Source organism: Chrysemys picta, chromosome 8 (assembly GCF_011386835.1).
Source record: "Chrysemys picta bellii isolate R12L10 chromosome 8, ASM1138683v2, whole genome shotgun sequence".
Classification (NCBI taxonomy): domain Eukaryota; kingdom Metazoa; phylum Chordata; order Testudines; family Emydidae; genus Chrysemys; species Chrysemys picta.
In genome coordinates this window covers 53,806,321-53,823,514 of record NC_088798.1, presented here as the reverse complement: position 1 = coordinate 53,823,514, position 17,194 = coordinate 53,806,321, and the positions used below count along the sequence as shown (strand labels likewise).

General features: G+C 41.9%; 1 protein-coding gene across 10 annotated transcripts in view; it reads left to right on the top strand.

Moving 5' to 3' along the window:
• C8H1orf21 (chromosome 8 C1orf21 homolog) overlaps positions 1–17,194 on the top strand; it is a 241,691-nt gene that overhangs the window by 167,426 nt on the left and 57,071 nt on the right. For 9 of the 10 annotated variants that reach the window (XR_006174694.2, XM_042851283.2, XM_065555654.1 and 6 more), the window contains one exon: positions 2,569–2,629. Coding sequence is in view for 9 of the 10 variants with exons in the window: in XM_042851283.2 (XP_042707217.1) it covers positions 2,569–2,629 (61 nt within the window). In the remaining variant the exon portion in view is untranslated. Of the gene's footprint in view, positions 1–2,568; positions 2,630–4,717; positions 5,232–17,194 lie in introns of those variants that run through there. The other variant, XM_005290717.4, reaches the window with a different exon arrangement.

Below are 17,194 nucleotides of genomic sequence, written 5' to 3'. Positions count from 1 at the left end.
GGACTTTAGGAAGTATAATGAAAGAAATAATCTTTTTTGTACTATTGTATCTAGCCATGGAATCCAAATTTTTGTAAAACATTATTTCCCTGTATCAACTCATTCTTAACTAGTGGCACACTATGAAACTTATAAAATGCATACACATCAAGATAGTTTCAGATTTCTCGTGATGTCTAACACATAAAATATCACAAGAAAAAAGATTATTCAGACATTTCTATTTGTCAAAAGCATTTTCTTGAAGAGGAATACCCCAGAGTACCACCTTAGATCCTTGGGTAGTTTTCATTCTCTTCCAGTAGTTCATTCACTCTTTGCTTTATGTATTCCCAGTATTATTGTAATTTTACACAATTCCAGAGAGTATCTATTAAGTCAGCATTTTCTGTATTGCATCTCCAACACGATGGCAATTTTACTGCCAAGTTATGCACTTCTGAAGATAACGGTTTATTACAGTGACAGTTTATACAGACTTTTAATGATAGAAGTATTCTAATAAACTATTTTGAATGATCTTTTTACCCACATAGCAGTAGATAATTTTTTTCCAGTAATTAAATAGTCTTCCTGAAAATGACATCTTTGGTAGGCCCTGAAAGTCTCTTATTATTGTGTTGGAAGCTGGCACTTTGAGAGCTGTGGAGGCAGACATGAATTTCAAATGCTCTTTCCTCCTAAGAAAATGTAGTATGATAACTAGGCTGTCGTGCTTGTTTGCTCATTCTGGTTGTCTCTGTCATACTTTGCATGTCAATTGGGTTATCTGCTGGAGCTAAATTGCTACGTTATCTTATAAATGATGTATCAGAGTTATGTTTCTGTCCACACCAACACAGTGTGTGTGCTGTATCTCAGATAGAGAAATTAGTTTGTGACCTATATATGCCCTTACTGAAAACTGGTTGGCAATGCAGTAAGCCTAATAGTTATAGAAAGCAGATCTGAAGTAATGACATGAACAAATTGTTTTCTTTGGTTCTAAAACTTCGATATTATTCACTTATTTTAATCCACTCTTTAAAATTCTTTCTTGCTGAATAAATTGACCTAGATTGTAATTTAACTTCCAGCTTCCCTCCCTCTCTTTCAAACCTAATTTTCATTCAAGGTCCTAACATGAGCAGAGCGCTGTATATCCTCATCCTGATAGCAGATACAGCATACATGCATGGCTTTGTTAGACCATGTCATTGGGCATTTGAGTGGGTTATTAACTTGTTACAGCTCAAAGTATCATACTGAAAAAGTCAAACCTCGGGACAATTTGGGAGTTGAATTTAACAAGCTGGATCAACTTTTCATATTAGTTAAATAGTGGCATTATCAAACTGCAGTTTCTCTTTAACTGTCCGACAGCATTGTTAAGATCTGCACCCCTTTTCTATTTCTCACTCTTCCTTTATGCTTTGATCAGTGCCTGGCATTCCTGCTCTATCCTAATGTGCCAGACACCACACCAGACCCTCTTTTCATTCAAATCTCACCTGAAAACTCACTTTCCTGTGAGCTCCACAAATAGGCTTATCCACATCACTAAAAATGCTCTCATCGCCCAATACTTTATTGTTGTTTTTTTAAAAAGACCCCTCTAAGCACCATCCTCTGAATGTCCCTGTCCTTTTTTTGTATCTGACCTTTCTGTATTTTCAGATTGTAAGCTCCCCTGGGGGCAAGGCCTGTCTGTTGTCTTTTGTGTCTTGTTTCATACAAGCATGCTGTCAGCGCTTTACAGATAACTAATAATAGTATTTTCCAATGCTGCACACTAATGCAAAACACAGTTTCACTAAAACGTGAGCCTCCTGGTGCTGCGGAGTTAATGGAAGTAAATGATCTGAGTGTCTGAGAGCAGTGAAACTCCCGTCTGGGGATTAAAAAAAGAGAGTTGTGCAACAGATTCCCGACTATTTAACATGGAGCTTGACTGTGGTAAGACTGTGCTCTACAAAAGGACCTTTCAGGGTAAGGTTATAAAATGGGCTTTAGTTTCACATTGTAGGCCTCTGATTGGTGTGATGGTGCACTCTACAATCTTAGAAATCTTCAGTTTCAACACAGAGGGGTCTGTCAGTACTTGGCTAGTTCAGCCTCCGCCTCTGGAGAATGTAGCTGAATATTAAGTTCCTGCAGTCTGTCTGACAAAAAGAAAAGATGCTGAAGGAATTCAGTCTCCTCTTGATATGCACACAATTCCTAATAGCATTAATGGGAGTAACATGCATACATTCAGCCAAATCCTCCAGTCCTTATATGGGCAAAACTTTGTCAGTTAATGGGAGTTTCAGCCTGTCTAAAGAACTCTCACTGACTCAGTACCTTGCACTACTGGGCCCTTAGACCGCTTCTGACAGAATTCTATACAGCTTTGGAGTGGGGAGCTTTCCAGTGTTACATATGCCATTTGATGTTACTGTCATTGTTGGCATAAGCACAAAGTACATCTCTTTCCAAGTGGTAATCCAGAGTCTGAGATTGGATCTCTAAATAATTTTGGAATACTGTATTAATTTGAAAATAGATAAATCTGTGCCTACATAGACACTCTTCCCTCATGTCTTTCAGCATGCACATCTCTGAAAGCCAACAGGAATTCTTCAGAATGCTAGATGAGAAAATTGAAAAGGTAAGAATCAAATAAATAAATGTTTTTGTGTGATAACTACAGAGAGTACAGTAGATGACTGACGTACAGGTATCCTAGCCACATGAAAGGAGGAAATCAGCCACGGTATATTTAATATGCTTTACCAGTCCTAGACGATACATCAGTTTCGACTTGAAGCAGCCACTTGTTGGCATAAACCATTATGGGAGTTAGTTGTCTCAATGACGCTTTTGTGTGTAGGAGAGATGAGAAAAGGGTAGGGCAAGAGGTTACAGAGTGAGAACAGTGTGGGAAGGAAACCTAATTTTGGAAAAGTATCCAAACCCATCATGAATGGCAAATTAAAGTTAGCCCAAGCATTAAGGGAGAGCGTGGATCAATTAATAAACAGAATAGCAAAATAGGTTTTTATACCTCCTATGATTTTTATACCCTCTAGTACTGAAGTTTTGTTTCATCTTTTTTGGGGGGAGGGGGAATTTGAAATTTAATCCTACTGTTAGAATTATCAACCATCATTTAAAGATCTTTCTTGAAATAATGCTGATGGTCTCATTTTATTTATTGGCAAGCCTTTTCAAATTAACCAGCCTTGCTAAAAGCCATGAATGCAGACTGCAGGTATAAGCATCTCTGCAACAGACCTTCACTGAATAGAGATGATAACACTAGAGATTTTTCAGAACAGTGTAGGAGATTTAGGCACATTAATCCTCCTAGCCTGTTTTGCAAATCTCAAAGAATATTTTTATAGCAATTTTCATTTGAGAATCACAGAGCACTTTACACACCTTTATTAACGAAACCTCACTGCATCCCTGTAATGTATTATTACCAGTGGGGAAACTGAGGCATTAGAAGATAAACGACTTATTCAGAACACCTAGCAGGTCAGTGACAAGTTCAGGAGCCAGGACCCAGAAGTCCTCTTTCCCTTTCCCCTACTATAATCACTAGCTGATACTCTCTCATGAATGCGCATTTTAGGCTTAATTTGGGATGAGGTGCATCATATAATATAATCTTTCTATTTTCAGAAGCCAAATGAAACAGAATTAAGTATACTTAAAAATTGTGGTGATGTGTTAGAGGATGGGAGGGTATTGAATACAGCTCTACAGACACCAGTTTTTGCTCTGCAACTTTTCATATATGGAAAACAGATTCTGTTAGTTTTTACAAGAACTGGCATATTGGTTGATTGTGAGCTTCTGCCATTTCTGCCAGTGATCACAGTACTTTTGAAAACTGGCAACATGCCTCACTAAGCAAATCTCATATTTGTCTCAGGCAACTAAAGTGTTCTTTATTCCCTGAAAAATCACATTTTATTTTGGTGAAAGGGAAAATTTAGAGGAGCTGCAAGTATTTCACTCTATGTGACACCAACAAATAGACATTACTATGTGTTAAAGAGCCTTTTTTAAATAATTAGAGCTGAACTGTTAATTTGGAAAGGGAAAAAAATGTTTGGCCTTGAGAGAAGCAACATAAGGTATTTCAGCTGAGTAGAATTCACTCTGTGCTCCCTTTATGCCAAATGATTCCACAGTGACAATTTTACATCTTTTTTTTAATTTAGTTGGAGGATTATTTCCTTAAATGCAATAGTCCAGCCTGAAAACTCTCTCTTTAATCTTCTGGTTTGGGAGGATGACAGGTAAAGTGTTACACCAGAAAAGGTGCAATATTTGTGACTGGACTATTTGGCAGAAGAGTTCTCTGAACAAAGAAGTGTTTATAGGTTCATTATAAGAGCTTTCCCATCTCAGTACTCTACTGTTTCCTGAATATTTAATCAAACAAGGAGCGTGGTTTTATTTTAATCTGTGACATACCCTATCAAGGATTGAAAAATAAACTGTCCTGTTCATCCACATTGCAGCTGCTTCTAGCCCTGATAAGCATGTTCACCTAATAAATATTTAAACACTTATTGCTTGTAGTTTATCATCCTTCATAATATTAAAGTTTGTCAGTTAAACAGTAGATACTGTAGTAAAGGACATTTTAAAAGGTGTATCTTCCCTAAAGAGTGAACTCATTCCAATGAGTTTGTCTGTGGTGTGGGTTCATGTTGTCCTTCATTTTCTGGATTTGTTTCAGGAGAACAATAGACACAATTCACCAGACAAAGAACTAAGAAGGGGGTTGACTCCTTGTTCTCACTGATGGGCAGAATCACTTTCTCATACGTTTATGGCTGTCTCCAGTGCTCCTGATAGTAATTTATTACCCCAGGGGCCAGGAAATCATTTATAGGAACAAAAGTTACAATTGTATCTTGTAAAACTGAATAAAGAAGATTCTCTCTTGCTTTTCAAACCAGTGACAACTCAAGAAGACTGGCAGGGATTACTGTATAGCAGAACCCTATATTTGTGGTGTTTGAGGAGTTCATCTGTCTGAGGAAATGCTATCTCAATTTTTACTCTTCTTTAAAAGATTTTTTTAAAGTAAATATTTGTCAGAAATGTAGTTTTCTGAGTATCTGCCAACAAAGCAAAATGGATGGGAAAAATAAGATATTATTTGATTTTTTTATATAACACTTTCAGTCCATTTTAAAGGAAAATACAGGACAATAATAAAACATGCAATTAAAAGGAACTGAAAAAAATACTGAGTGAATTACTTGACTTTGTTTGAAGTGGACCGGCATGCCACCAAATTGAGATGGGAGGATGCACTGGGATTAAGACTCAGACCAGACCCAGACAACACTAGAAAAAGATTATGTCCATGTCACAGGTCCTGATGTGTCCAAGGCTTTATTGTCTGACTATACCGAACGAAGGTCAGGAAAATTTGACATGGGTTTAATCAGGCCGCAACTTTATTATTAGATGTCTGGGACTACCCTGCAGATAAGTGTACAGTGGAGGTAACCCCATGTTTATTCCATAATTATCTGGGGGGCTTTTACCAGCTCCCCCTCTTTTTCCAGCCAGGTCCCTCCAGCAAATCCATTGCTGGGACCTTGCCATCAAGGCCCCCCACCGCGCCCCCCGTAGGAGGGTTATGGTGGGCTATAATAATGGGGGTTGGCTCCCTGCTGTACCAATCATAGGAGTCCCCAACCGCCCCCCCCCCCCCCGCCCCGCACCTTCACTCCTTTACTGAACACCTCTTTTTAAGTCCTTTTCCAAGCCTTTTATCTGGTCACTGTATACCTTTCCTAGACTGCTCCGTGCAAAAGAGAGGGTTAAGGCACAGGGCTGCCTCTTTTAAACCTCTCATTCCCATGGGATGAGTCAGCAACCACGCTGACTCTTTTGCAGTAGTTGTCATCCCCCAAGCCATAAAGCGCACAGTTCCCTTCATTTGGCCAGCCAGCCAAATCTCTCCCCCCCCCCCCCCTCCCCCCCCCCCCCCCCCCCCCGCTTAAAGGTGCAGGGTGCTCAGTCTGGTTACAAAATGCAGTGAAGGTTCCGTCTCCACTACAAAACAGAACTGTGTTGTAACTGAGTCATGATGTAACTGCATCCACAGACACATTTGTATTTGTAGTGGAGATAGGGATGGAGACTAGCATTATCTAAGACTGGTATATCGAAGCTATAAAGTGAATAATTTTAAATAAGATAATACCTCTGAACTTAAATTTAAATCCCTAAGGCTGTTGATCAGCTAGTGCAGTTGAGTAAATAACCCAGACATTATAATGTGAACACTATGAAGAATGGAAAAAGTTAAACTGTTTGGGGAAAGAAAAAAAGATGAGAACTGAATGGATAGGAAGACTGGTTAAAATAGTAATGCTGCAATCCAAACATGAAATTACAAGAGCAAGAACTGATGTTTTAGCAGCTGAAAATATTAAGTATTTGTCAATCCTTGAGATCAAATAAATGACAGTGATATGACTTAGAGAACTAATATAAGATGGAATGAGGGAAGTCAGTGTCAAAAAAACCAATACCCAAGATCCTGGGGGAACACTAGGACAGTAGAGCTATACTTGTTACTGGGACAGTAGGGCTGAATTAACTTCCATAAAATGTGACCCAAGGGTAGAACACAGAATGTCATTCCCAACTAAGAAAGTTTCTGTCAGAACTTAGTGTAAAAAAACCAAAAACCATTGTGAGGCATTCAGATGGAGACATCTGTTATTTTTCTTTGAGTATCTGTCCTTGGTAGAAAAGGAATCATAGAAATGGATATCAGCATAATTATGATGATGAAAACCATATGACTCAGAACACCCGAGGAGTAAGTAAATATAAAATTAAAAAAGCTAAGGACCCAGTACTGAATTCTGAGTTATACCAACACGTTTAGAGCATAACATCAAAAGCCTGAGCCATTTGTTGTGGCTGCATCCTGGATCTCACTAGGTTCAATGGAAGTTTTTCCAGTAACTTCAGTGGCATCAGAATTTGGTTCTTGATTCAGAAAAAAATGAAAGGTATACAATGGGAATCAAATAAGCATTAAGCCATGTGGAAACTTCAGGATGATCAGCACTGAAGTAGTGTTGAATGATCCATAGTATTGGAAACAGTTTACCTGTCAAAAGATCATTAAGCAATTCTAGTGGTGCTTTTTTAGTAGAGCAGCAGCTTATACCCAGAATGAAAAAGGTCCCTCAGCTCATGCAGTAGAAATTAATTTTAAATATTTAGTAAATAGAGTTCTGGGGATTCCATGACAATGGTTTCCCCTGCTGTTAGCATAGAAGTCTAGAGAAAGCGATAGTGCCATGGGACTTACTTAGCCCTGTGGTACTGCTGGTTGGACCACCGTAGAGCAGGTACACAAGATAGTGGCTTCAATTCCTGCTTGATGCAAATATTAGATGTATAAAGTAGCTAGTGAGGAAGAACAGTAAAAGAAATAGGGAGTCTGAGGGTGTCTCCCTCCCTGCAGCAAAGCAAGGCCTGAGAGGAGGTTGGGTCAGAAATACTCCTACTGGCTGCTAGTATCTACAGTCCCAGTCTCATGAAATTTTCATGCTGGCATGGAACTACCGTGAACATAGTCACAGGCTTTAAAATATGACACACACATATAAGGAGTTCAAAAATAAAGAGAAGAAGTGAGAGAGAGAATGAGAGGCAGATAGTTAACAATAGCTTAATTCAGTGACAGTACTTGTTAAAAGTGCTCACCAAAGCATGTCTGAAATCACATAAAAACTTCCCAGTGGAGAGTGAAGAATTTATAATAGCATCAATTAAGCCTGAGGAAAGAGCCCCTGGAGTAAATTAGAGAGAATTGGGTCAGAGGGACAAGTAATTAGCTTAACCTTAGAAATCAAGGCACAAATATTATCTTCAGAAACTCTAGATAGGGAAAGCAACAAAAGAGAAAAGAATAAAATGAAGAAGAGCAATTCTCAGAGTCATCCTAGATAGATGATGGTTTCTGAAACTGATTAATTTTGCCAGAGAGAGAATGCAGCAGAATCAACCAGAGCAATTTGTAACATATGCCTGAAGAGGAATTGGGGGGGGGGGGGGGATTTAAATAATCTCAAAATTGTCACAGAAATGGGCATTGACTGCAACATTGTGTTATTGTTGAGGATGTTAAATGGCCATTTTTTAAATGGCATCCACTGTAAAACCTCCAAGGAAAATAGATGTATTCTTGTAGGAGGTAGAGACTCCCTGTACAAACACACAATTTTGGTGCAGAATACAAAGATCAGCATCTTCAAGTGTTGCTCAGAATAATGAAGCAGGTACCTCAACTCATGCTGTTCTGAGATTAATCAGGGTTGTAAAAATGCACGTGATGGAGCAATGCAAGGAGCAAAATTATATCTGAATTAACAAAGAATTGCTATGAAGCACAACATGATAATCAAGATCACTCAGAGCTGGTGATGAAGAAGAAAAGAATTTTCATGTCCTGCTTAAAAAATATTCCAATCTGTGCTCCCCCATAATCCAGCAAATAACTGAACAGGAAAGAGAAACCCAAAATTTACTTGGGCCCTGTTCCTACAAAGGTTTTATGGCACATGTTTACCCTTTAGCTCCAATAGGACTAGTCAGAGTACAAAGTTAACCATGTGATGCAAGTCTTTGCAGGCTCTGGGCTTTAGATTGCAAATTTTGGGGGGCAGGGCCTATCTTCTCATTATGGATGTGCATATGTTTCTAGTACAATGGGGCCCTGGTCCCTATCTGGGGTTCATAGGTGCTACCACAGTGCAATTATTATATAATGATAATCATGATTTTAAAAAAAGGATCTGAAGTGGGAAGTGGAATATATGCAAACTTGCCCTAATTAAAGTGTTTGGTGGGAAAAGAAAAATCCTGACAAATGGCCACCAAGCATTACTATTTTAACCAGATTCTGAAAAATGATTGTTTTACCTTAGCATCACAAGTATGAAACATAATATTAAAATGAGAAATCAAATTATCTTCATTATAGTCAATATTTTATTTATAAATTATTATTGTTTCTATCTCAATCTGTAGGCACATTTAACATACTCCTAGAGCAAAAACATCAATGCTAAGAGATATAATTACATACCTAACAATTAATGTCTGGTCTGTGCTGGAGATTTTTTTCATCAGTTGTAGTTTCATCAATATAAAACCCTAGTGCAGACTAGGGCAAATCACTTCTTATACCAGTGTGAGATACCGACACTACATATTTGTTATGTCAGTGGTAGCTACTCTTGTTCAGAAAACTTAGAGTGTAAACAATTCCTAGAGCTGACTTTTTCATTGAGGACCTAACATTCTAGAGAGAAGCAGTAGAGGATTTTAAAGTTCCACAATATTTTTAAAGCCTTTGTTCCCTCATTTTGGTATATAACTGATTAAATGATGACACATTTTATGTTACCACTTGACTTCGGCAAACCCTGACTCCAAAAGGAGTTAACATCCTGTTCTTGAATCTTTTAATATCTTCTGAGCACACACATTTACTTATGCATGTGACTCTTTTGTTCCCTTTCCACTTAAACAAGTATTTTATAAGTATACTTATAAAACTGGTAGCAGAGCACCTCACCCTCCCTGATTGAACTAACCTCGTTATCTCCATACTGATTTATACCTGCCTCTGGAAATTTCCATTACTTGCGTCTGATGAAGTGGGCATTCACCCACGAAAGCTTATGCTCCAATACTTCTGTTAGTCTTAAAGGTGCCACAGGACCCTCTGTTGCTTTTTATGGTTTCAGACTAACACGGCTACCTCTCTGTTATTTTATAAGTGACTTTTGTTGCTCTTGAGAAATGCCAGATTGACAGCCCTAGACATTGAAGAACTCTCTCCACAAAACACACTTACGAGGCAAACTTCTGCACAGTTCTACAGCAATGTGCTTCACCCCAATCTGGAGGGATCACCTCTGGAATTCGAGAGAAGCTAGGTCTCAATAAGAATTCAATCTTTGTCTTTTCTGCTGAAGACTGCTCACAACGGAACTGTTCACAATAGTGTTTTTTTATGTTTATACCTGTGCATTGGGAATTGGATTTAAGACCATCAACTTCCATTGCCATAGGCCACCAAACAGTCATCCTATGGTAATGACTCAGAAGATCCCATTAGTAAAACTGTGGGCATGAGACCCAATCGGCAACACAAAGCAGCCTCTTGTATGGTGTGTAAAGCGTGCCATTAGAAATAAGTAATTTGCTAACTGAAACATATGCGAGTGCAGGAGTTTTAGAGTAAAACTCATTAGTAAAGTGGATTGTTCTTAATGCATCCTTTGATTTACCTTACAGAATAAGAAATGAAAAAATTAACTCAGTGTACAGTTATTTTGTACCTCTTCTTAGCATTTTCTTCCCACCCCTTCTGTGAACACTGTAAACAAAAACAGATTGATGAAAAGAGTTCCCACCGTAAGAACCACTTTAATGTTTCCCAGCTTTGGGATCTGTTCTGAAAGAGGCCACTGTGTAGCGCCAGCCCTTTTAGCGATAGCAGAAGAAAGGACTGTTTGGTGCAATTCATTTTACCCCATCAGGCCAGCAGTCCTCTTCCTCCTTCCCCTTTATTTTCTTTGGGTTCCAGCTAAAGGATTCTGGTGCCAAACTTTGGAGTGATAGTGGAAGCAGTGTCTCCTTAGATACCCTTTTTTTTTTTTTTCTGCGTAGAACTCTGTCAGCTGCACAAAAAGCCATTTAACTGGGAAGGCTTCAGGATTCCTGCCATGAGAGATTATTTATCAGTCTGTCATCTAGAAAAACAGAATGAAGTTTTATTGGGTATAAAGGATATCATAAAACATACAGAATACTTGCAGTTTCTAGATGCAACAAAAAAGGGGGAAGGGGAACCCAGCTACTAGCTTTTTATTATCCCCAGTGTGTGAGCTGTTGAAGAGAGCTGCATTCCATCTTTTTTTTCCCCTTACACTCACAGACTCGTATTAAAGTATTTTTGTGGTGCAGGTAATCCTACAAAAATAAGAATTCAGAGGCCAAAAAAGTGGTGTGTGCTGGAAATTACCTGGACTGTTTTTTCCCTCCTTTTATATTTGTACTTGATCTTGATAACTGATTAGTTATATTGATAACTTGATTAGTGGGAGCATTTTAAAACTTGTTCTTATTATATTGAACTGGCTATCATATTTATAAGAATGTTACCCCTTTTGACCTAAGCAGTTAGCCAATATTCAGGGTCTTGTGGGTTGTTCCCTTTAGAAAGAGAGTTTGATGCTATCCTGTTTATTTACAAATAATGTACACAAAGTTCGGTTTCTCTGAGTACAGTAGGAATCAAACAGCAGGAGATATTGTGTCAGGAAATTATTCCAAGCCTCTTTTTCTAGCCAACACTCTGAACAGAAAACTATTTCTACACAGCAAATGAAGGTGTGATTATAGAGTGGGTAGGCAGTGCAGGCTAGTCACCTGAGTACCAGCTTGCTGGGGACCCGGGTATATAATCAGGCAGCAAGCCCACCTGTGCTATAATCACACCTTCCTTTGCTGCGTAGAAATATCCGTAGCTTTCTCCCAGGGTCACACTGCAGGTGCTTCTCTGGCTGCTCTTGGCTTTCTGTCAGCTTCTCTCACAATCTCACACACCTCCATCAAACAATACCTAGCTCTCTGCCTTTGCATTCAGACACTAGTGAAATCCCACTGTCTGTATAGCTCAACTCCTGACCAGCCTCGCATGTGACCTGGCACTTTGGGTATGTCTACACTACCGGATTAATCCGAATTTATATAATTCGAATTTGGGAAACAGATTGTATAAAGTCGAATGTATGCGGCCACACTGAGCACATTAATTCGGCGGTGTGTGTCCATGTACCGGGGCTAGCATCGATTTCCGGAGCGTTGCACTGTGGGTAGCTATCCCATAGTTCCCACAGTCTCCTCCGCCCATTGGAATTCTGGGTTGAGATCCCAATGCCTGATGGGGCCAAAAACATTGTCGTGGGTGGTTCTGGGTACATCCTCCCCCCTCTCCAGGGAAGCAACAGCAGACAACCGTTTCGCGCCTTTTTCCTGGGCGAACAGTGCAGACGCCATACCACGGCAAGCATGGAGCCCGCTCAGCTCAAGACAGCAGTCATGAACATTGTAAACACCTTGCGCGTTATCGTGCAGTTTATGCTGAACCAGAACGTGCAAAACCAGGTGGCGAGGAGTAGGCTACGACAGCACGGCGGCGAGAGCGATATGGACATGGAATTCTATCAAACCGCGGGCCCCGGTGCTTTGGAGATCATGCTGTTAATGGGGCAGGTTATAGCCGTGGAACGCCGATTCTGGGCCCGGGAAACAAGCACAGACTGGTGGGACCGCATAGTGCTGCAGGTGTGGGACGATTCCCAGTGGCTGCGAAACTTTCGCATGCGTAAGGGCACTTTCATGGAACTTTGTGACTTGCTTTCCCCTGCCCTGAAGCGCCAGAATACCAAGATGAGAGCAGCCCTCACAGTTGAGAAGCGAGTGGCAATAGCCCTGTGGAAGCTTGCAACGCCAGACAGCTACCGGTCAGTCGGGAATCAATTTGGAGTGGGCAAATCTATGGTGGGGGCTGCTGTGATGCAAGTAGCCAAAGCAATCACTGAGCTGCTGCTACGAAAGGTAGTGACTCTGGGAAATGTGCAGGTCATAGTGGATGGCTTTGCTGCAATGGGATTCCCTAACTGTGGTGGGGCGATAGATGGAACCCATATCCCTATCTTGGCACCGGAGCACCAGAGTACCCAGTACATAAACCGCAAGGTACTTTTCAATGGTGCTGCAAGCACTTGTGGATCACAAGGGACGTTTCACCAACATCAACGTGGGCTGGCTGGGAAGGGTTCATGACGCTCGCGTCTTCAGGAACACTACTCTGTTTAAACCCTGCAGCAAGGGACTTACTTCCCGGACCAGAAAATAACCGTTGGGGATGTTGAAATGCCTATAGTTATCCTTGGGGACCCAGCCTACCCCTTAATGCCATGGCTCATGAAGCCATACACAGGCAGCCTGGACAGGAGTCAGGAGCTGTTCAACTACAGGCTGAGCAAGTGCAGAATGGTGGTAGAATGTGCATTTGGCCATTTAAAAGGTCGCTGGCGCTCATTACTGACTCGGTCAGACCTCAGCCAAACCAATATCCCCATTGTTATTACTGCTTGCTGTGTGCTCCACAATCTCTGTGAGAGTAAGGGGGAGACCTTTATGGCGGGGTGGGAGGCTGAGGCAAATCGCCTGGCTGCTGATTATGCGCAGCCAGACACCAGAGCGATTAGAAGATCACACCAGGAAGCGCTGCGCATCAGAGAAGCTTTGAAAACCAGTTTCATGACTGGCCAGGCTACGGTGTGAAAGTTCTGTTTGTTGAAAACCCGCCCCCTTGATTGACTCATTCCCTGTAAGCAAACCACGCTCCCCCCTTAAATCACAGCTTGCTTTTAAAGGAAATAAAGTCTCTATCATTTACAAATCATGTATTCTTTATTAATTGATTATAAACATAGGGAGAGAACTGACAAAGGTAACCTGGGTGAGGTTTGGGAGGAAGATAGGAGGGAAGTAAAAGGCCACTGAAAAAAATCAATATAATGACAGCCTTTTGATTGGGCTGTCCACTGGGGTGGAGTGGGAGGGTGCACGGGTGCGTTCTTACATGTCTGGGTGAGGAGGATATGGAACATGGTGAGGGGGGAGGGAGGTTATACAGCGGCTGCAGCGGCAGTCTGTTATCCTGCTGCCGTTCCTGAAGCTCCACCAGACGCCGGAGCATGTCCGTTTGATCACGCAGCAACCCCAGCATTGCAGCCTGCCACCTCTCATCTCGAGCGTCCCTCATGACCTCATGTTCACTGGCATCTTTCCTGTACTTAGATACCGTGTCCTTCCACTCATTCAAATGAGCTCTTTCATTGCGGGTGCATTCCATTATTTCCGAGAACATCTCGTCTCGCGTCCTCTTTCTCCACCGCCTTATCTGAGATAGCCTTCGGGATGGAGGAGGGAGGCTTGAAAAATTTGCAGCTGCTGGAGGGATGAAAAAAAGGAGAGAAGTTTTTAAAATGATACATTTTACAGAACAATGCTTATACTCTTTCATGGTGAACAACACTGTTCACATGTGATTTCAGTACAAGGTCGCATTTTCTATCTTAATATTGAGTGCCTGTGGCTTTGGTGTTAGAGATCACAGACGCAGATCCAGGCAACAGAATTCAGCTTGCATGCGGCCATGGTAAGCCATTGTCTTTCAGCTTCTGCGCCCTCCTTTCCCACATACCAAGCAAAGCCCGTTGACTGCTGCGGTTTTCCTGTTAACCTTCAGCAGCAGAAAACAAACTAACCCCCTCCCCCATCCAATTCTCTGGGATGATCGCTTTATCCCTCCCCCCACTGCATGGCTGGTATCAGGGAAGATCCCTGCAGAAACCAAACTAACCCCCCGCTCCCCCCTCCCGCCATGAATTATCTGGGATGATCGCTGTACCCCTCCCCCTCACCGCGTGGCTGGTATCAGGGAAGATCCCTGCTAGCCAAAGGTGAAAACCTCAGCGCCAATTCTCTCCCCCTCCCCCCTCCGCGCTTGGCTAACTGCAGGGAAGGATTTCTTTTCAGCCACAGGCAAACAGCCCAGTGGGAACGGCCACCTCTGTCCCCTTAATTAAATTCCCGTATTTCAACCAGGTTACCATGAGCGATATCACTCTCCTGAGGATTACACAGCGAGATAAAGAACAGATGTTGCTTGAATGCCAGCAAACACCGGGACCATACGCTGCCAGGCTTTGTCATGCAATGATATCAGATTACTTGCTACTAGCATGGCGTGGTCAAGTGTCCTACCATGGAGGACGGAATAAGGCTTCAGTGGCCAGGAACCTTCTGGAAAGGTTTTTGGAGTTACCTCCAGGAGAGCTTCATGGAGATGTCCCTGGAGGATTTCCGCTCCATCCCCAGACACGTTAACAGACTTTTCCAGTAGCTGTACTGGCCGCGAATGCATCCCAAGTCCTCAGGGCAAATAATCATTAAAAAAATCTTGCTTTTAAACCATGTTTTATATTTTAAAAGGTAAACTCACCTGAGGTCCCTTCCATGGGGTCATGGTCTTGGGTACTGGCTTGGGAGGGTACTTCAGTCCGGCTGAGAAAAAGATCCTGGCTGTTGGGGAGAACGGAGTGCTGTGTGCCCTCCGCAAGCTCATCCTCGTCGTCGTCCTCCTCCTCCTCTTCCTCTTCCTCATCCGCAGAATCCTCAGGTGTGGCTGATGAGATTACCCCCGCCTCGGAATCCACAGGCAGAGGGGGGGTAGTGGTGGCGGCCCCCCCTAGAATTGCATGCAGCTCAGCGTAGAAGCGGCATGTCTGCGGCTCTGACCTGGAGCGACCGTTTGACTCCTTTGTTTTCTGATAGGCTTGTCTGAGCTCCTTGACTTTCACGCGGCACTGCTCTGAGTCCCTATTGTGGCCTCTTTCCATCATGCCCTTGGAGATTTTTTCAAAAGTTTTGGCATTTCGTCTTTTTGAACAAAGTTCTGCTAGCACTGAATCCTCTCCCCATATAGCGATCAGATCCAGTACCTCCCATACGGTCCATGCTGGTGCTCTTTTTCGATTATCGGCCTGAATGGTTATCTGTGCTGATGAGCTCTCTGTGGTCACCTATGCTCTCCTGTGCTGGGCAAACAGGAAATGAAATTAAAATGTTCGCGGGGCTTTTCCTGTCTACCTGGCCAGTGCATTCGAGTTCAGATTGCTGTCCAGAGCGGTCACAATGGTGCACTGTGGGATAGCTCCCGGAGGCCAATACCTTCGAATTGCGGCCACACTAACCCTAATTCGAAATGACAATATCGATTTTGGCGCTCGTCGAGGAGGAGTACAGAAATCGATTTTAAGAGCCTTTTATTTCGAAATAAATGGCTTCGTTGTGTGGACGGGTGCAGGGTTAATTCGATTTAACGCTGCTAAATTCGAATTAAACTCATAGTGTTAGACCAGGCCTTTGGGTGGTGGCTCTTAGTGTTTCATCTTTCTTACTCCAAAAGCAGCATAATTGCTTCTTGCATTTGTCCTGAATGAAGGCAGTCACGCACACCAGCCTCAAAGAGGAGTCACCTCCCTTTCCCCCCACCCCCGGTATGGCTGTAGTTTTTCATTTTAAATGTAACAAGTAATTATCTGACTGTGGACTTGATCTTTTGAAAGCACTGAGCACAGTGGGTCCTTTCTAGGCCCATTAGGACTGCTTATACACTCGCAAATGTACTTAAGCACATGCTAAATTTTAACATGAGTAATACCATTGACTTAAGTGGGACCACTCATTTGCTTAAAGTTAAGCATGTGCATAAGTGTTTTGCTGCATCAGCGACAGAGTGCTCAGTGCCTTGCAGGGCTGAGCCCTGTGTGGTTTGTACAAGCAAAGAGTCATATTTGAATTGCCTTAGGCCATGTCTACCCTTGGAGCGGTCACTATAATGACGTAGCTATACCAGTATACTATATCAGCAAAGCACTGCTCATGTGGATTCATCTTATGCTAGCAAAATCATGCTTTTGCTGGTGTGGCTTATTCCAGCCCCCTCAAGCAAAACAAGTTACCAATAAAAATGCAGCATCTACACTGCTGCCACCCCAGCCTTATCCGTCAAGGATTGCAACTCTTCACGCCCTGACCAACAGAATTCTGTAGCAGAGACCTGGCCTTAGTCTTAGGCTGTTTCTTCATTAGGGAAAAAAGGTGTGGTGTTAACTCAAGTTCATGAACTTGAGGTAAAATATTGGCACAGACCAGGCAGTTTTCAGTCTAGTATTGGGTTAAAAATCTAGTCTTTAACTGTACCTTCTAACTTGTGTGAAAACTACAAACTGGTTTGTCTTTAGTGGAAACCTTTATTACAAAGAATTCAATTTTATCCCACCCTAAAGATATGGGACGGGGGAGGGAGCCTATTACAAACTTAAGTAAATAAAACTGCTGTTTGTCTTCAAACTAGACTGCTCCCTCTTCTTCTTGAGAGCTGGTGGATCTGTTCAATGCCATTCCTCTTCACTGTTCCATTTGAAGTTAAAGTGAGAAATGAATCCATATTGCAACTTGAAGCTTTTTAATGTGTAAGCACTGATGTGAGGATGCAGTGCAGTGCTGAGATGGCTGTTTA